Here is a 20492-nt window from a genome sequence, read left to right as displayed (position 1 = left end):
ACAAAAATAATAGCTTTTAATAATTTCACATTGTAATATGTCTTGTAGCAAAATTAGAAATTGGGTCATTTACACCCTAATTATATATATTGTATGAAATTATTATTAAAGTATTTCTGATTCTGATTCCTGGTAGATGGGACAGGTGTTGAGAATGAAACAGCTCCCAGCTGGAAAGGGCTCGTGTGTTGCTAAATGTGTGCATTGATGACTGAAAGACATCTTCTGCCTCCATTTATCTATTTACTACAGTGTGTTGAATTCATGTTAACGTGTATTTAGAGGCATTTCGATTACTGGAAAAATTACAGGGGTAATATAAAAAAATAAATAAAAAATTACACCAAAACTTTCTCGACCCGCTTCTCTGTACCTCTGTGGACCTCCTAGGGGTCCAGACCCATGTGGAAGACCTACAAACTAGACCATTACTGCAGCTCTACTAAGAAATAAAGAAATCACACTAACTAAATCACAGCAAAAATAAACCCGACCATTAACCATCCACCATCTTATTGTCTGAGTCTCATAGAAAGGCCTGAACACACCTGTTGCATATGACTTTTTAATCTCTAATTAGATTATTTTTTTTCCATGTCACTGCGTAGAGAGGCTCTGCCTAGGCAGGGTGAGCAGATTCTGTGCTGATTCTTTTCACTTCTGTCTCTGTGCTATACAGAAATTAAAACAATTTCCCACATTTGACTTGGAGAGATTATGAAAAGTTATAAACAAAAATGTGATTCTGTGCAGCATCTCAAACACAACATAATGAGATCTACAATTAAAGAAAAGAGAACAGCAATAAACGGCGTGAGGCGGTTTATAAGCTGACTGAGGCAGTGAGAGCTGATTCTCACTCTGCCCCACATTTTGTTTTTTGTGAGACTTAAGGAGGATCGCTATTTTATCCGTTTTATGTCCTCCTGAACTCCTATCATGGGTAAAGTATTTTAAGGTTTCATCCATTGTTTTTGCATGAGTCTTTCCCGCTTGCTGTGTATGCTCTGTGCGACTCCAAAACTGAGTGGATTTGTTTCACTTGTAACGCGTCTCTCTTCCTGTCAGACCCCTGATTGCTTAACGCCATGAACACGTCCGGCAAACCTTAGTTATGCTGTCATTTTATTTTTGGAAAAGAAATAGGTTTTCTCTTTAAATTGTATTAAATGGGCAATAATTGGTATGTTGTTTTTTTTTTCTACCTGATTCCACACCAGAGAAAGAATTAACAAAAAGTCCTACACTAAAATGATATCAGCAGACGTGGCGTGCAAACAAAAGCTCTTGTTTTTATTGAATTACCTTTGGTTCCTTTCTCCTACGAATGCATCTCCTGTTATTTGAGCTCTGCTTCCCACGAGGTTGGAACCATTTTTTTCTTTTTTTTTTTTAAGTTAACAACAAAGAGTGTTTGAATGCAAGTTGGAGAGAAGCAGAGAATATAAATAAAGGGCAAAAAAAAATGATAAAAAAGAGGTGTTTGTGAACGGTGAAGCGTGCCGTGATGCGAGCTGTGAGCTGGCAGGTGATTGGCTTCCAGCTCCAAACCAAACAAGCATGTCAACAAACATGGACACACAGATGAATGAGAGCATGAGGATTAACCAGTCCCTAAAATTGAGTAAAATTTAAACTTTAGGGTCTTTTATTCAGCTATGTATAATTTAGAGATTGATGTTAGAAGAGAACTCTGAATTCTTCTCCAGCTTTGCTTCTCCATCCATCCTCTGCTTTCACACCATCCATCACCTATCCCCTTTCTGCTTCTCATTAATATGACAGATATTTCACAGATCAAAGATGAATTGCTCTTCATCTAAAACAAGTTCTGCTCAGTGCTGATCTTCATATCTTGATTTGTAAACCAGTACTGTGAAATCTTTCAAGCTGCAGCTGAAAAACGTTCCCTGAACATCACTACCGTCCACAATGTTGTAATGCAAGGGGTTAAAAACTGTGATTTTGATGAGTCCACATTTCAAGAGAAGGGCTGCTCCAGCAGAAAATCCAAAGCCCAAATTCATTCTAGATAAATGCAATCCAACAATTGTATACAATTGAGTTTAATGCCAAAAATCAAAAGGCAAAACCTTATTATTTTAAGTTAAATGTTAGTCAACAAAAAAAAAGCTTGATATATGTATTTGTCAATATCGATGGCAACTGCCTGTAATGTGCTACACCACAAGGTGGCGTTAATGCAACGATAACTTCCTGGTTGTCACCTGGTTGCATTAAGTGGCGGCCATATCAGAGGGTCGTCTGAGGAAGAGTCACCCAGTTGTGTGTTGCCATTTAGCTTAAGCAAGCTTTAAATTAGCTGTATTTTTTTTTTTATCCTACAAGTCGATTACCCTCTACCAACATTTAGTACACAATTTATTTAAATTATTTAAACATGGCAATAATGAGGAAGAAATAATTACAATTTAAGGAAAAGTTGCTATAATTGTTCACAAAAAAACAAACAATTTACAGCTCAATGTGTTGCAAACATAGACAAATCCTGAAATATATATATAAAAAAACAAAGATCTTGATAGTAATGTGTTTACTTTGCAAAAAGCAAACAAAAAAAAGGAGGAATCTAAAAGTATTGTTTTTCTCTTTTTCCTAAGCCAGTTTATGTTGTAAGTAGGAGTGTGGGAAAAAATGTATTGGGCGATATATCATGATTTTTGGCTTCCCAATATAACATTAATCATTCAGTTCCTAGTATCGATTTAAAAAAAAACAAAAAACATTTTTAGCTAAAACAATGAGAAAATGGGCTACCTCTACACAGCCTCTCTGGCAGTTGGCGTTGAGGCGCCATTTTGCTTTGCTGTACAGCACCATAGCTGTAGTTGAAGCAGTCACAGTGAAAGACGTGGACTGACTCAAACCTCAAACAACATGGATACCAAAATAACTAAATGATCAACATCCTCTGATGAACAAACACAGTATTTGATTTTTTTATTTATACATTTAATCTTATAGCTGAGATAAATATCTCTATATATAATGATATTGCAATATTGTATTGTGACCCAAGTATCGTGAATCGTATCGTATCTCATCACACATGCCAATACTCACCCGTACGTATAAGCAAGGGTTAATCAAAAAGACAAAAAAAGCTTGACTTTTTAAAAAAAAACTGACTCTGACTGAGGGTTTGTCCTGAAATAAACCAAAAAAGGGGGAAATCAGTTTGCTTAGATGTTTACATTTTGTAACGTAACCCTGAACAACATTCATTAACTCAAAAAAGGGTTCTTATAACTAGTAGATCTTGAAATAAAATCAGGAGCTCTTGAGCAAAACACACCTAACGAGCTGTTGGGAATATCAATCTTCTAAAACTACTTCCCATCCTTATACCTTTAATAGTTGAATTTTTACACTTCTTATAATCAGGATTTAGGAAACCTGAAAACATCAGAATTCTACTGCAGCTGTATCTGACCCCCCTTCGCCATGCACTGGTTCACCTGCTCTGGCTTGAAACTTTTCATCATTATGATTTCCAAAATAAAGTTTGTCACGTGAAACAAGGTGACTCTGTCAAACATGCATTGGTTCTCATTCCTGCTCATGTCAGGACGGACATATTGGCTGAGACGCAGGAAACCGGCTGACAAGCACGGCTGATCAAAGACGCGTGGGAGTTTGTGGTGAAGCCGAATGGGAGAACAGTGAGAGGAGTTGATAAGAATAATGTAGGAGTATGTGGTTGAGCACGGGGGGCTGGGGGTTAGGAGAAGTGTGACCAGAGCAGCAAAGAGGAGGAGCGCTGCAATGTCACAGCATCCTTAAACTGCTGCGTCGGCTGTCTGACTGGTTTGATCCTTCCGAAACAAACTGGCCTCATGTGGCAACGGCGCTTTGCTCTGACGAATCGACTGAAGACAAGGTGAGAAGGCGATCTCACTGCGGGGAGGAGGAAGATGATAAACGAGCAGCAATATAGTGCTGTAACAATCAAACAGAGATCATATGATTAGCTGTTGGCCGGTAGCTTCAAAGATGTTTTTTTTCCCCCTACACTATAAGCTTAAATGCCTTACATTCTCTCAGTGCCGTGACAAAATAATTAGTTTCCTACAGTTTATGATTTTTTGTCACTCATCTTTTAGCTCATAAAATGTCAATAACAGATAAAGATAACATCAGTGAAGACCAAAAAGGTTGAAATTATAACACTATTATCATAAACTTTCTTGATCACTAAAACTTTACCATATAAACTGGTTTTTATGACACTTGGCAATAATTACTGTTGAATATTTGCAACAACTGGCAAGTCGTGCCTTTGACTAGGCCACTGTAAAAACACAATATGTCGGCCACCAATTCCAGTCACAGGATGTGATGCATGGGACTTCCTGTTACTTCCCGGTCCCGCCAATCAACCTGGAATGTTGTCAGAAAGCTAGCAAGCAGCAAGAAAATGAGCTGATTAGGTGTCCAAAAAAAGAGATTGGCCTATCAATGGGTTTTGAGGATCATCACTAAAATGTACCAAAATATACTTGTACTTCATGGTAAAATTCATGTGTTAGCTTCCAGTGCTTCCCTGCTGATAATGCAGCGCGTCAGGACTCATGAATCGCAAATGGAGATGGTGGCTCCCGACCATGGCTATTGTGTTTCAGCGGCAACTGGGGTGATGTCCAAGGAGTTATGAAAAGAAAATGAGTCGCTGCAGAGACAACTTGAGTTGACTCAGAGTAAAATTGAGTGGCTGCAGCTCAGGAGGCGTTTTAATGTCTGGAGAACTTTGCCAGCTGGGATGACCAGATATGCCACTATACCAGGTAAGTTTGTGTTTTATATTCAGTATTTAGCGATAATAACGTGCATGTAGTATTCAAAGTTAAGTCAGAGTTTCAACCAAAGCAATGCTAGGTTCTTTGCGGGTGTGGAATTCATTTAAATCAAAGTTTACAATCCTGCACAACTTTTCCTTATGGATTGCTGTTGTGGCTACCATTGCAGCATAAATACAAAGTTCCACCAAGTCTTAATTTTGTGTACACTGACACATACTATTTGACGCCTTTCTTGCAACTGGGAGCTGATGATAAAGCTGGAATCAAGAGAAGAATGCTGTTAATAGACACTTCACAGGTTCTGAAGACAGCGCGTGTAAAACTACGGCATTTACCCCATTTACACTTCCCTCTGAAAAACCGTGCCGAGACCGGTCCGAGCTCAGTAACTGAGATAACTTATCGTGTGTAAATGGACAGCAAACTGAACTGAACCGAGCTACACACAACCGAACCGAGCTAACTGCAGACCAGTTCCAGAGGTGGGCTCGGCTCGGTTTTTCCCTGGCTCAGTTCTCTGATAAGAAGAGCGCATGAGCAGAACGCATCATCTCCGTCTGGCTGCACATCCCAATTCACACTTCATTCCAGTAGTTGGTGGTAATGCCTCTCCGGAAGTTGCTTGCCAACCAACACAAAACAGAAGAAGAACAACTATAACTATAAATTTACTTTACCACGAAAGGTTGCCGTCTTCGCCTGACCCTCCGCAAACACCAAAGTACAGCAATAATAATCAAGCATAACTTTCTGAATGTGACGGGCGCCGCCATTTTGATTTGCTTGATTCCCTCCTTCTTCGTCTTCCTCTTCTTGTGTTTTATGGTGGTTGGCAAACAACTTTTGGTGCATTACCAGCATCTACTGCTGTATTTCCTCCTTCAATACTGGCAGTAATACCGCAGATTGTCACTAGGAGGCGAGGAACCGAGGTAGCGCAATGTGTAAACAGTCGTCAGAACCGAGCTCGGCCTGGTTAACTGATCCGAGCCTGGACTGGTCTCGGCATGGATCGGTTTTTCAAGGGTAGTGTAAATGGGGTAATTGTGTTCAGTCGGCTCAGAACGGCACTGGAAGTGAAAATCACACATAGGAATTTAGAAGTTCATTCATGTTGCCTGGTGCAACAAGCCAATTACAGCTGGACTTCCTGTTATGCTTTGGGATGATTTAACTGCATGACCCATGTTCACTTTAGATTTAACTAATGAGTTGATTAAAGCAAAACTTCAAGTTAGATACTACTTTATCATCTTTATTAAACAGGTTTCTCTTCTTGAAATATTTTAGATTTTAGCATAATGTGATCCTATTTTATATTGTAATTTGCTTTATAATGTTGTACAGATTTGTTGATCATACATATCTGGCAATCCAGTCTTGGAGTGACAAGTGACAACTGAGCACTGATTTGACAAGGGGCACAATAACTATTTCACATAGTGCCATGTTGATATGGTGATTTTAAAGCTATGATTGCAAAATAGTTAAAAAACTTAACAAGGATGTACAAGGGTTATCTTAAGCTGTGTTTCCAGCCAAAGAACATGCACATTTTGTTTTAAAATGTCCCCCCAAAAATTTTTGATTTAGATGCATTTTAATCCATAAAGGAAGTACAATTAGCAATCATAATTCATGTGTTGCAATCAGGCAAAATTTTGTTACTTTATTACGTTAGCTAGTGTTAGTGGTGGTAAACGCCATCCAGGTGCATAAATAGCTGCATTTCAATCAAATCTTTAGCACATTTAACCTTTTTTTCTCTCGAAAAAGTTATAAAAACATCTCCAGGTAGCCTTAAAACATTTAGCAGAAATTTGGTAAGTTTAAGCTGGTTTTGAATTTTCCAATTCCCATAATTTTTTTTTAATTGCAAGACTTTACAGTGAATAGAAACATGTCATTAGGCTAAGCTAATTAAGTCGGACAAAAAAGTTAAACTGGCAGAAATATCTAAGGGAGGAGAATACTTTTACAGAATGCAGTTGTACACCCTGTTGTAGGAGGCTTAAATCTAGTGCACAGCAAGGGGTGTTTTGAATTATAAATGACAATGTAGTATCTGTGGGAAAAAATAATGATTTAAGAGAAAATAACAGAAGAAATGTGGTGTTTCTAAATGAATTGTTTTCAACAGATTGCATATTAATTTTGGACCGTTCTGCTTCTGAGCACGGTATCATCCTCTGGTGTGGCTTCTTGCTTTAGGCCATATTTTACACGGCTGCGAACAGAAATTAATGAGAAGAGGAAAACAGGCAAATATTAGCCAACTACAATTCCCCCACTGCCACAGATTTAGTCCATTACAGATGTTTGCACTTTCTCTTAAACCGATCTCCCCCTGTATAAATGAAACCTGTGCAACTGGGAGCTTCTGGTTGAGAAGGGAAATAGGAGTAATAAATAAAACTAGAAACATTTTAATGCAATTTCGGGGAGAAATTCCAATGTTCATTTCAGACTGAGTCTGTGTCAAGGAGAGAAAGGATGAACAAACTGTTTACAGTCATGTCAGTGTGAAGGAGCAAACAGAATATGATGTGCGAGTGTGTGCTGTGGAGGAAATCAGACACAGTGTGCGTGTGAGACCAAGGGTCTGGTCTACAGAGGCGACTCACACTGCTGGCACTAACAATGTGACCAGCCATTACTTCAGACTGGAGACAAGAAGGGAGAAAAAAGGTAGGAGGTCCACCTCCCACTGGGACGTCTCACACTGTCCTCCTCACTGAAGTGGTGTATTACACTCACATTCAAGAGGGGGTCACTTACAAAACTTCAGACTCTGGTTTGTACTGAAGAGATGTGAGCTGCATACAAGTTATAGTCACAAAACAGCAACAAAAGGCAGGCTATATAGTACCACAATCCATTACCTTTCAACAGTGTGTCACCTTGTCACAACTGCATTCAGATCTGACATTCATTTCTTTCAGTCTCTGCAGTCAATATGCTGTACAGACATCTGTATTTGGGATTTTAAGGAGCCCTTTAGGGGTATATTGTTTATTGACCATTTTGCAATTATTGGTTTTATTCCTAAAGCAGCCACAGTATTTAGAGGCCAAGACTTGGCATATTTTTCAAGGCAGTAAGAGCTTTTAATGAAGATGGGGCTTCATCAGCTCCTTATTTCAGCTCTGCAGGAGTTACACACAGTCTCTTTTCATTGGTTCAACAGCTTCAACATGGCAAATAAATGACAATGTGTGAATTCAGGACATCTGTCCAATATCTGCCTGCTGCTAGCATCTGCTCGAGCTAAATTAAAATGAGCTCCTTCTTTGATTTGCGTCTTTGTCTTCCACCCTCTGGCGGTTAGGAAAAATCTATAGAAAAGCAGAACCTTCGTTTAAACCACATGGTTCCAAGTGGGGGAAAAAGTAGCGATTTATAGTCCGGACAATACGGTACGTAAAAAAGTGTAGCTACTGGTCACAAGAGGAGGATGGTGGAAAACTTGCTGTGCTTTTTGTGGACAAACACCCCGTCATAGTCTGTGCTCAACCAAACAAAGTTTTATTTGCTGACTCCTTACAGCTGTTGAAACGGCAAGCAAATTTTTAACAACTAAGGAAAATTCTACACTTGAGAAAGCGGATTTAGTACACTCACTAACTCCAAGACATCTTTGATGATTTCTGATTAAATCATATAAATTTCTGATACAGTGGCTATCAGACATCCCAAGTTCCAAGAACTAATTTTCAGGGACATGCTTATCGATGTTTATCGATGCCAGACGATTTTGAAATTCCCCCTGGGCATTTTAGGTATGTTTAGGTACCTTTAGGTATGAAAAGTAGGACATTTCAAGGAAAAGGGTGACGTTTGGTCACCCTACCATATCAACAATTTGATGTTTCAGTGAGTGAGTGCTTGTTGCTATGATCCGTCTTTGTTCAGCAGCTTCGCTCATTGTAAACCATCCAATCTGCGCACAGCTAATCTAAATATTCACGATAATACCATAAAAGAAAGAAAACCCTTTGTTTCATTCTGGGGCTTTTTACCAGGCTTGCATTAGGGCGCATAGAACATTTTCAATCCAACCAATGTTACACACCCTATTCAGAGACCTTAAGGGCCAGCACCAAATGCCCTATATAATCATTCTATGACCCCTTTATGCCTACAAAATCATACCTTTGTGAGGTTTAATATGTCCTGTATAAGTCTTGTAATAACAGATTTCCCTTTAGCCAACACCAAACACCCATATGTAGAGTAATTCATTCTGTTTATAGGAGAAAGGTAGAATAATTTTAAAGAAATCAGACTGGGGAGCAGAAATGATGAGGCTTTTTGGGGTTGTCCTCACTGGTCTTGTATTCCCCTAAAACTGCTAGAAATACATTCATTATACTGTCAGACGTCAACATGTCTTCAATGCATCCTGTGTACATCATCAAATATGACTTGCAGGCAAAGCACAGCTGATTCCATACGATTATTTGTCAAAGAGCAAGAAAAGTAAAGTTTAGTGTAATTAAACTTGGCTATCTACAAAATTAAGTAATTGGGAGCTACACAAACTAGCTCAGCTATATAAAACGTATGGTGTGATTCATTCTAAGAATTTTCCAAAATAATTTTCCAGCCCTATGTTGCAGTAAATTACTCCATTATTCCACCAGCAATCCATGCATTTAATCACTTTTAACCACCTGAATTCAAACATGGTCACTAACAATGCTACAGTTTCCTGCTTGGTAAATTTCACTGTCTGCATTAAAGAAAACCATGCTTCAGAACCTGAAAATGTCACGGTATCCCTTTAACAGCCATGCTAATGCTGTCACACTGAGCTACTTGCTAATTTCATGCTCCACGCAACAGGGATAATTTAGTCCCAGTCTGTCTGTCTCTCTGTCTGTGTTTCTGCTAAGGGAAAAGTGGTCGCCGTGTTTGTTTCGCTCTGAATCATCCCTCCATGCGTCTTCCTCTCTGCTTGTCCCTCTCTTTAAAAATCAATAGAGAGAATAGTTGGAAAGGTTGCATGTAAGAAAGGAAAACAGAATGAGGGAGAAGCAGAGAGAAATGAAATAAAAACTGAAAGGAGATGAATGCGAAGATGTATCTGTAGGCAGAAAGTAAGAGATGACTGATGGAGAGGAAAAGCTGTCCTGTGTTGGATCCCACTCCTGAACAGATGGCTGCACTACAGAGAGAAAACCACAGAGGAGACATTATAGTGCTCAGGTTAAAATCTCCCCTGAAAGATACAAACAGTTCAGCAGGAAAGGACAAGGTCTTTTTTTTTTATTCAAAACACAGAACTCTTTGTACTCTGTTCATTGTGTAAACACCCTGTGTAAAGACAGACAAATGGTCTCAAAAAAACAATTGTTTTATAGCATAATCGTGTGGAGAAAAAAAAGCAATTTAATATAGATTAAACTTTATTTCATCCTTTATTTGATAAGTAAAACTATCTGTTTTCATTGCAAATCCATGAAGTTAATTGCCAAAAATATTTCTTCATCCATCCGAATCATTAGAGTAAGGTCCAATCACTCCTATGGCATACATGCTTACTTCTAAACTGCTCAGATATCCGTTTTTATTTTACCAACTTGCAAAGTGAGAAAGATTGTAAAGAAAGAAAATATATCTGCAGAGTATATAACTGGACAACAGCAGCAAACAGTAGCTTAGAATCTCTAATAACCACAAGACAACCCAATCCAACATCTGTCTTGCTGAGGTTTTGCATCTCTTGAAACATACTTGAGGAACAACGCATCATCAGCTCTTCCAAACAACATCCAGCCTCTTTTGAAAGGAATATGAAAATGGATCATTACTGGCAGGGTTGGAAGTTTCTTCTGGATGGCGTTTTTTTTCTCCAGGATTTTTCCAGCAGGAAGAAACAGTTTCTTCCAGTTTCTTCTGGAAGAAACTTGGAAGGTCAAATTTACTGGAAAGTTTTGTTTCTTTTGATGAATATTTTTGCCTTAAACAGGCCCAAATCCAGTAACAACCTTGAGCTGGGATTCAATATCTATAAACCAGGGTGGTTTGGGGCATAAATAGCAGGAGAAATTAACTAAGTGCCACTTCAGGCTGGGTGACAAATAAAAAAATCTTGACCTAAATAGCGATTTGATCGTGATGTCACAGGGTTGTATCCATTATGCAAATTCCAATCACTCCAGTGAAACTGTAATATTGTTATTATTGCAATAAGTGCAGTTTTGTTTTTACCCCCAGTCTTTGTTGGGTTACTGAATCTAAGCGTGTAAAGCCTGGTTTTCATGCTCAGAAACCAGGTCGTCTGCGTGTGTCACAGTTAACGAAGATAACGGCCAGTCTTTCGGGAAAACTCAGGGGTGAACTGTGTGTCGTCAAACGTTAGATGAGAGGGTCTCAAACGGCGAAAAAGCTCGTCTAACCGACACATGGACACCCACACTACCTAGCTAGTTTGTGATTATCCCTCTTGCGCTGTGGCGTGGAATAACACACTTGAAATTGGGCATAAATCAAAAGTATCTGCATCATACCTGCGACAAGCTCACTCCGACACACTGCTGGGGGAGTATACACAGCCATTTAGCCTTATGGGGGGAAAAAAAACTGATCTTACGAGTCCGGTGGTTGGAGCCTGTAAGTTTGAAAGTAGATTGATTGGAGCGTTAGTCGTCAATAACAAGGTGTTTGTAATGGGAGTTACAATGGACTAGTGGGATGTATAAAAGCAGGTTTAAGGAGAGATGTGTTGAATTGGTTCTTCTGTCACTGGAACATTTTCAACACAAGAAAAGTATTTGGAAAAAACCTGAGACTATTTTATAGAAGTCATTAAGATCAAAAGAGAATCAATAACAAAGAGGAAACTGGACCAAATCCACTGTCTTCAGAAAACAATCCTATTTCATGGTATGTTAAAATACACATGGGATATAAGTTTCTTTAAAACATTTGTTTCAATAGAAACACATGACTACAAAGAAAAATATACTACTGTGCAATAACTCATGTAGAGGGGTACAGAATACTTAATTTAGACATAAACCATGCCTGCAGGAAGGGACTAAATGTAGGTAGAAATTATCTTTCCTGTTGCTGATTTAGTTAAAATTAACAGTTTCTCTGTTCCTTTTTTAAATTTGAAAATATGCTTCTGTAATGAAAAATTACTTTAGGGCTTTTTACATATTTTAGCCCTAGTATCAACAACATCATAGAAAAAATGAAAACAAGTCAAAGCATTATTTTAATTTTGACAGCCTCATGAAAATATGCTCAGAAATTTAAACAGGTGTATTGAAAGAATAAAATATGAATGGCAAGCAGAGTAAGGTCTGAGCTACACTGGCAAGATAAAAAGCCTATTCTTTCGGAAGAAGAGAATAGGTCAAATTTCCTCACAAGCTTCAGAGCGGAGGTGAGAGCCTGGGACCAAGCCTGCCAAAACATATCTTTGAGAACAAGCGCAAGGGTTTGTGAAAGCTACAGTCCAAGCTACATTGTAAGACATCAAATATTTAGCATTATGGATTACAAGTACAAAGTGAGTGTGTGTTGTTGTCAAGTCACGACAAAAGTAACGACCCTGTTTAATAATTCATTCCTGGGTTCTTACTTTATACTTGAGGTGAACCAGAGTCCACCGCAGATCTGCAGGTAAGAGAGCAGTTTCCGACTTTTACTCAAACCACTGAAGAATGAAAGCAATTATAAAAGCTAATCCTTTCCTTTTGTATTTCAGAGAGTCATTTCTGTAAATCTTATAAAGTAGGTTGAGGGAATTCAAAAACACATGACTGCAGTGACAACCTTAAAACTGTTCCTGACGGCTCTGATTTTGGGTCATATACTAAAGACTTTGTCAATAAAAGATTCCTTATCCGTCTAAGAATATTTAATTTCTATCAAATGCATTCTAAAAGGTTCTATTTAGTTTCCTATGCTGCAAAAATACTTTAACAGTCTTAACTCTTGGAGTTTTTCAGCTCCTTTTGCTTAGATTTTTTGTTTTTCCTAAGAAAAGGCATGCCAAAATGTACCCAGATCCCTTTTATTTTAGTCTTTTTTGGCTGCCTATCTAGCATTATATGGTGCTACAGGTAGTTGCTGATATAACATAGAAAGGATAGAGCAGATGAAGTGAGTGCAGCTTCTTAAAAGCCTTCTGTTTCTTCATCAAGATTGGCCAGAGTTTATTTTTGGAGTCTTGCTAGTGGAGGGTCTGAAAAAAAAAAAAAAACACCTAGCTAAAGGTGTTTTTATGTTGGGTTGGGCAAAATTATTGCTTTTAGGTGTCAGGTACCATCTATGTCATGTTGCCCACAGTTCAGCTGAAGTTCAGAAACAGTTAGGCATGATTCATTTGCTTTTCATTAATTCAAGATATGGTTTGAAGGGAGTCAACTAAGCGCTTCAGCAGTAAACCACAGCATATTCGTGATTAATTCATCCACGTTTTATAGCGCCATCATATTTCAATGTACAACACTTTGCTCTTGGTTCTTTTACCTTTGCCTTTCCATCTAGATTTAAAAAAAAAAAAAACTTTAATGGCAGTAAAATAGCTACATAGTGCTGTTGGTTTGATCAAAGTTGATATTTCTCTAAATGAATAGAAGGAAGCCTTGGTAAGCTTCAAATCTGACACTATAGCTTTGCAGTTGGGAAGATGTTACAAGTGTTAGATGCAAGCTAAATGGCGTGTATGACAAAGAACATCTGTATTTTAATGGCAAGCTGGAGCAAAATGTAAGCATGTGACAGAAGAGCGGTAGTGAGAGCTACAGAGATGACAGCGGAAAAGATCCGAGCATATGTTCAAGTGAACGCTCTGTGCAGCTGGAAGTATCGCCGAGGGAAAGATCCACTTCAAACCCCCAAAAACGGCTCTTCATTCCTCTTCTATCCATGCATCCCACCTTATAAATCACTCTGACATGGTCACATGTCTCGCTCTCTTATTAACTGGAAAATCTATTATATGTACTCAGTTCAAGCCCAAAACACATTCCAGCAAACACACACACATACATAAAATCGATAGCAGACATTTGGCCGTATTGACAATGCCAAGCCAGGTTAACTATATGGGCTTCCTGCAGGCGCCACCTATTAAGCTCTGGATAAGGTAAATGCCAAAGGCTGAACGGGTTAAAGAGTCCAGATTTGTTTTTAATACTATTAATATCCTGTTCTTCTCTCTTTGTGGATCTCCTTTGCACATATAGAGTTTTTTTTTTAATGGCTTTCCGTATCCATCTTTGTAAGGTTAAGTTATTAAATCTGAGGTTTTCCTGGTTTGGTTCAGTTGAAATGACTAAATCATCCCTCTACTGTAGCAAAAGACATCTTTACTCCTATCAAATAAAAAATACAAGTCCAACCCTTCTACACAGTAAATAGGCTAGCATTTAGTTTTTTTCCTAGATTATATCTAATGTTTCCATTATGTGAAGCTAGTGAAGGAGAAGAAATGTCATACTGCTCACCTATCCAACAAGCTGGACCTAGAGTGATGTATGTTATATCATCCATCTAATTCAAAACGCAGCTAATGTTTGTTTCAGATTTTGCAGAATATTAATGTTGTATTAGCATTATTTTATGCTTTTTTTTTTTTTTTTTTTTTTTACCATCTACACCATTTCAGATCAGCCCGATTTCTTAATCTACAATTAATTGATTTGTCAAATTAAGACTGGATTCTCCTGTATAAGATATACTTTAAATCTATGTTCATGTTTTATGAAATCTTTTTATAAATCGCTGTTTGTTCTGTTTTTAAAAGCATCTCCAATCAACTATTGTTTTATTGCCATTTTCTAATTGATGTCAACTTTACCTTAAGAAATAAGGAAATAGTGATTTTTGGAAACTTGATTTTTCTATCAGATGATGTTAACATTGCTGTATTGATGGAGACCAAAACGGAAAGCATCAGAAATTTTTAGCTTTGAGAGGCATGACAGATATGTTTGGTGTGCAGAGGAGGGATAGTAGATGTATGGCACAGAGGATGGTGAATATGAACCTCCCAGGGAGGAGGTAAAGAGCCCACAGAGGGGGTCTGTGGAGGTACTGAACGAGGATATAGAGACAGCGCTAGGACATACTGAGATGGAAGCAGATGACTTGCTGAGGCAATGTGAAGAGGAAAGAAACCAGAAAAGTAGAGGGTTGTAAGCATTTTTCACATGATTAGAAATCAGGATTGGATGCAAGCAAAATATTTTTACTTTAAGACAACTAAAGAAAATGATGGAAAAAAGTTAACCTCTATCAAAAAGGACAAGTTTTTCCTCCCCTCTAATTAAAGACATGTTGCATCATATATTCGTTTTGTTTAAAAAAAAAAAATGGCATCACCCAATGTGGTCGTCAGGGGATTGAAAATTTCAACCAGAGCCAGAAAGGGAGCCTAAGTACGGTAAGAGTGAACCTGCTGCGTGCTGGAGTGATTGTGCATGTGTTCCCACCTGATATGTGTCCCACAGTCTGATGGTGCACCGTAGAGGCAGCTCCCTCATCAGGAGGTTGTTCATCCAGCGGAAGGCGAACTGCAGGTACTCCACCTCGTACTGCTGCATGTGGCGGTGCACAGACTCTGGAAGAAATTACAACACAAACATGATCAAAATTTTATATGAAAGAAAAAAAAAAGTGATACACAAAGGATACAAATGGATTTTTAAGGGGGAAGAAACCTCAAAGTTACACTAGTGTAGATGGCCTTTCAGAGCCCCCTTCTCTATTACAAAACTGCTGTCATCAGAGTCACTGTTTCCTCATAATTGAAATGTAATTACAGAGCTATCCAAATTGTCTGGGAACGGCCTCATAGCAGAGCGGGATGAGAAATGGAAGTGGAATTGTATTGTTAACCAACACTCCAGAGAAATTGCATGTCGCTCCGATGGAGACTGAAGTGCATATAAATTAGGTCAATGGCATCCAGAGGTGAAGGCTGAATGACGGCTTACTTGTAACGTATAGAGAGCATGTTAATTACTTCTTTGACATCGCCGCCCTCGGCAGAAGCTGATAAAAATTGTGTTGTGCCGACTTCTGACCCGTCATAGAGAGTCAAGAGTGTCGGAAACCAAAGATCAGGACCCCGTCAGTGAACAAAAAAAAAAAGGGAAAAACTCCCGAGTGGATATTTATGAGGCCTCCCACCTTTCTTACATTTAGCTCTCAGCTCTGTGTAACAATAGTGGCTGATTCTCCACAGCAATAGAATTCACTGAAAATAACTTTATTCCATTTTATTTTAAATGCAATGCAAAGGTATTGATACCTTGTGAATGTCCAAATAAAAGCCAAATCAGAGAGAACACAAACTGGTAAAAAAAAAAAAAGAAATGGATTGTTGATGATTAAAGTCTAAAGTGGATTTCGTTCTGGATTTTGATTGGGCCGTTCTAAACTAGCGGCATGCATCACCAAATCGTCGAGGATTGGCTCTTAAATCCTGGATCTTTTGGTTTTCATAAACATTTACCAGTTTATTGACCTGTATTCACCTACAGTACATCCATTTTAACTCTGCTTCTGCTTCTCTTTCCCCAATCCCACAGGATGATGCTGCCACCATCAATTATGTCAGGAGGTTAGGAAGATTACTCCAACTTTCTAATTTTGGATTATATAAGTTTAAAGCAATGGTGTAACTTTTAGCCACTAGCAGGACGAGATCGGTAACTTCCATGTTTACACCAACTCAAATTAAACCCAGTGCAGCTGTGGTGCAGGCATCCAAGGAACCTAAATCATTCAAATCAATGCTTACACTCACATATGCCACGGTGCAGTGTGGATGTTGTTATAGATGCAGATGCGGATCAACAATGTCTTTCCAAAACAAAAAACTAAGCAAAAAGAGCAGAAATATTGCAAAGTTTAAGCCTGTCGAGGTATTTTTGCATTATAGGAAGCTGAACAGAACCTTTCAGAATCATGTGCATTTGATAGAAATTAAATATTCTCAGATGGAATAGGAATTCTTAGGTGGATTCTAAATTTCACAAAAAAAAACAGGTGCCAGACAAAAAAAAATGTCAAGGTGAATTTGAAAATAAAATCAAATTAGGTTATTTTGACCAGAAAGAACCAAAAGGCAAAAGAGAAACAGAGGAAGTGTCAGACAATGAAAGGAATATTTACGTGCTCTGATAACGGGTTTTTCCCGACAGCTTCTGGAAAAAGCCTGAACTATGACTTTTTTGCAGCACACTTGCTCTGCAACTGCACAGCAGCTGCAGCATAATCCGAGTGTTGGCACCCCTTAAAGCAACTGATAAAAGCACTCTGTCACTACATTGGATAGTCCCCCTCTGTTTTTTTGAAATTTGATGGCAGACCAGAAGATGATGAAGTCATGGAGTGACTTGTAAAGACAAGCCAGTATTCACCCCCTCAGAGAACCAGAAACATGTCTGATCAGTCTCATATGTCATTTGTTAGCCAAAGACAACTTCAGTTTAGTTAGCTCTTGTGTTTAAGGGAAGCTCAGATGGTGTAGAAATGAACTCTGGGGCACATGAGTGATGGATTCAACACTCCTGAGCTTCATGGTAGAGTTTTTGAGTAGTGCAGCCCACAATAAGCATCGACATCTGCAAAGTGCTGCATATTGACCTGAAGAATCATCAAGTAAAACTTAAATTAAGCAAACGATTCAGTCAAAAGTTTTGCAGCGTAGCTTTAAACTTTGGAAAACTGCTCAACCTAAACCTGCTTTAAACTTCAACTTAAAACCTGACCTGTGATACTCACAGAAGATTAGACTTAAAGCAAATAACAAAGTGGTGGGTTCTGGAGTCAAATATTAGCTTTAGGGTTATCAGATTAAAAAAAAAAAAAAAAAAAAAAAAAAAAGGCGTTACAATAATAATTTTCCTTGAATGAACTAATTCTGAACCATTTTGTGTGGGTCCATTATGTAAAAACCATGAAAAAATTGCATTGAAGTTATCTGCTTAGTTGTGTCAAAACCCTAAGGAGTGATAAAGGAAACACAAAACTTTAGTCATTCCAAACTAATGTTATTTAAATGGAGCTGAAACTACTAAAATATTCCATAATCCAATCTGAGTTAGATCCAGTTATACACATCCTAATCCAAATCAAAATACAATTGATTGGTAGTTTGAATACATTCTGAATTTACTGGAATATATAGAAAGAGAAAAATGTCTCTGTAAAGCCAATAAGCTGTAGATCTATACTTCATCTTTATCAAAAGTCCAGGAATTTATCTGCTCTAGAAGAATCCCTGCCACCAAAGGCAGGGAACACAGAAAAGACCACAAGTTGCATCACACAGCGTCAATATGACCTCGGTGAGGGGTTCAGACTTCAGTGTCGGTGTCACGGCGTGCTGGCAGAACGCTGGCGGAGAAGAATGGATGAGAGGCAGATATGTCAGCCCGAAAGCCGCCTGTGTACGACGCCGAGAACGGCTGCCTTTGTTCCTTCCTCTGTTCTTGATAAATGTTTGTTTTAGGCGGCTTTACATAACAAAAGATAAAAAATACCACTCAGTATTGTCAACTCCTCATTTCATAGTCATCAAGCCCATGACACTCATTCTCCCTCACACACACACACACACACACAACTCATAATAGAGCTGTAATTATGGAGCTGTCAGGGAATCTATAAGAAAAGCCAGTTAGGGAGGAACTATCACATCCTCTTCTCTCACACTCGCTGCTCTTAATCAGAGCTGACTGACGACACACACACACACACACACACACACTTTAATAAAGCATTTATTGGTAAAACATTATGCAGATATTTCTAACGAGGGCCACATGCATTATTACCAGCAAACACACACCTGAACGGCACCTACCGGCTCTAGAGCTCAACACACACTCTCCGGCGCATTAGTGGGGCGCAGGGTAAACACAAAGCTATTATTTCACACTCCTCTCTGCAGTTTAATTATCACATGCTGCTGCAAAAGCATAAACAAGGAAAGCTCATTAACGGCGCATGCATCACGGTGACAGATCTGAGCTAGCTGCCAAGCAGAGGGGAAGGGAGCGGAACTACTTTAGACAATGTTAAATTACACTAATGAACTTGCTCTTCCTAATATTAGCGACTTCGGCAAACACAAACGAGGAAGGGGTGTGATGGCGGTGGTGATGTAGCGGAGGGTTATTTGTTATATGGCAGGCAGAAAAGAGGGAGAAATATTGAACGTTATTAAATAAGGAGGAAAAGTTGAAGGGGAGAAGTTAGGAAGTTGAACCTTATTACTCATGGGCTGCTGTCGGGCCGGCACAGTGCTGAGCGTGCTGAGTGGGGTTGTTATCAGGGACTGGGGAAGTTTGAGGATGACAAGACTCATAGACACTGATTGACTGATGAGTCTTGTCCTCCAGCCTGGTGTTGGTTCAAGTTTTAAAGGAATAGTACACCCAAAACATGATTAGCCTTCATTTTCTACTCACCCCCATGCTGAACAACACTCTGGAGTACTTTTTTGATATCTCAAATGCATCTGGAGATCTGGGAGGCTTCTTGCTGTCTGCTGACATTCAAATAATGGAGGTGCCCAGCGCCCGAGGCAGAAAGGTTCATAAAAGTCCACAAAAAACGTTTCAATATTCCTCCATACTGCTCGTCCAATGTATTCCAAGTTTCCTGAGTGGGTAGCATCCAGAATTTACTCGAAACGAAGTCATTTAGAATGTTTTTAGAGCATAAACAGTAGTGTATAGGATTTCCTGAAAGCGCGCACATGCCCGATCACGACGCTACGGAAGCCGGCAGAACAAACCAGCGCATTCAGCTCGGCAAAGAACTCATGCTCTTCCTCAACACTGAAGTCCTCAGACATTTTTATTTCATTGTTTCTTTCTTTGCACAGGTAAACAGCACATTTCTTCTTCTACGCTTGCATTATTGGCAGAGTAGACGCTTAATGTGCACTTTCATCTGGTTTGGTCTGCCGGCTTCCGTAGCGTCGTGAACACGCATGTGCGCGCTTTCAGGAAATCCTTTACACTACTGTTTATGCTCTAAAAACATTCTAAATGACTTCGTTTCGAGTAAATTCTGGATGCTACCCACTCAGGACACTTGGAATACATTGGACGACCAGTATGGAGGAATATTGACACGTTTTTTGTGGACTTTTATGGACCTTTCTGTCTCGGTCACCATAGACCTCCATTATTTGAATGTCAGCAGACAGCAAGAAGCCTCCCAGATCTCCAGATGCATTTGAGATATCAAAAAAGTACTCCAGGGTGTTGTTCAGCATGGGGGTGAGTAGAAAATGAAGGCTAATCATGTTTTGGGTGTACTATTCCTTTAAGAAGAGGCCATAGTGATGGCCCTGCTTCTCCTGTGGATGGTTGGACAGCAGGAGGTCAAAGATTATAGAGTGAGGCACTCTGGTTACTGCTGATGAGGCCCATTCTGCCCAGCTGACACTCTTCTCTGTCGAACATGTAATTACAGGTAGATATTTTATTCCCCCCTTTCAAATTTCATCTTCCATTCGTCATCCAGCCCTCGAGGTCTTTTGACATATTTCCTCCTTTATTCTTTTCCAAACCTTCAATTGTGGAACAATTTTTCAGTCTTATTGAAAAAATACAAAACAACTTTTCTCTGTGTTAAGGTTTTTTAAATGTAATTCCTAACAACTGGTAACCATATGAATCACCATTT

At 38.9% G+C, this 20492-nt stretch overlaps 1 protein-coding gene across 2 annotated transcripts in view; it reads right to left on the bottom strand.

Annotated features, from left to right (window-relative positions):
• The window catches only part of tbc1d22a (TBC1 domain family, member 22a), a 149468-nt gene that overhangs the window by 28738 nt on the left and 100238 nt on the right, over positions 1-20492 (bottom strand). For both annotated transcript variants that reach the window (XM_038274533.1, XM_038274532.1), the window contains exon 12: positions 15275-15402. In XM_038274533.1, the coding sequence (XP_038130461.1) occupies positions 15275-15402 (128 nt within the window). The remainder of the gene's footprint in view (positions 1-15274; positions 15403-20492) is intronic.

Source organism: Cyprinodon tularosa, unplaced genomic scaffold, assembly GCF_016077235.1.
Source record: "Cyprinodon tularosa strain WSP-4 unplaced genomic scaffold, ASM1607723v1 ctg92, whole genome shotgun sequence".
Lineage (NCBI taxonomy): Eukaryota > Metazoa > Chordata > Actinopteri > Cyprinodontiformes > Cyprinodontidae > Cyprinodon > Cyprinodon tularosa.
The sequence above is the reverse complement of the archived record's forward strand: the minus strand, read 5'-3'. Positions and strand labels throughout refer to the sequence as shown.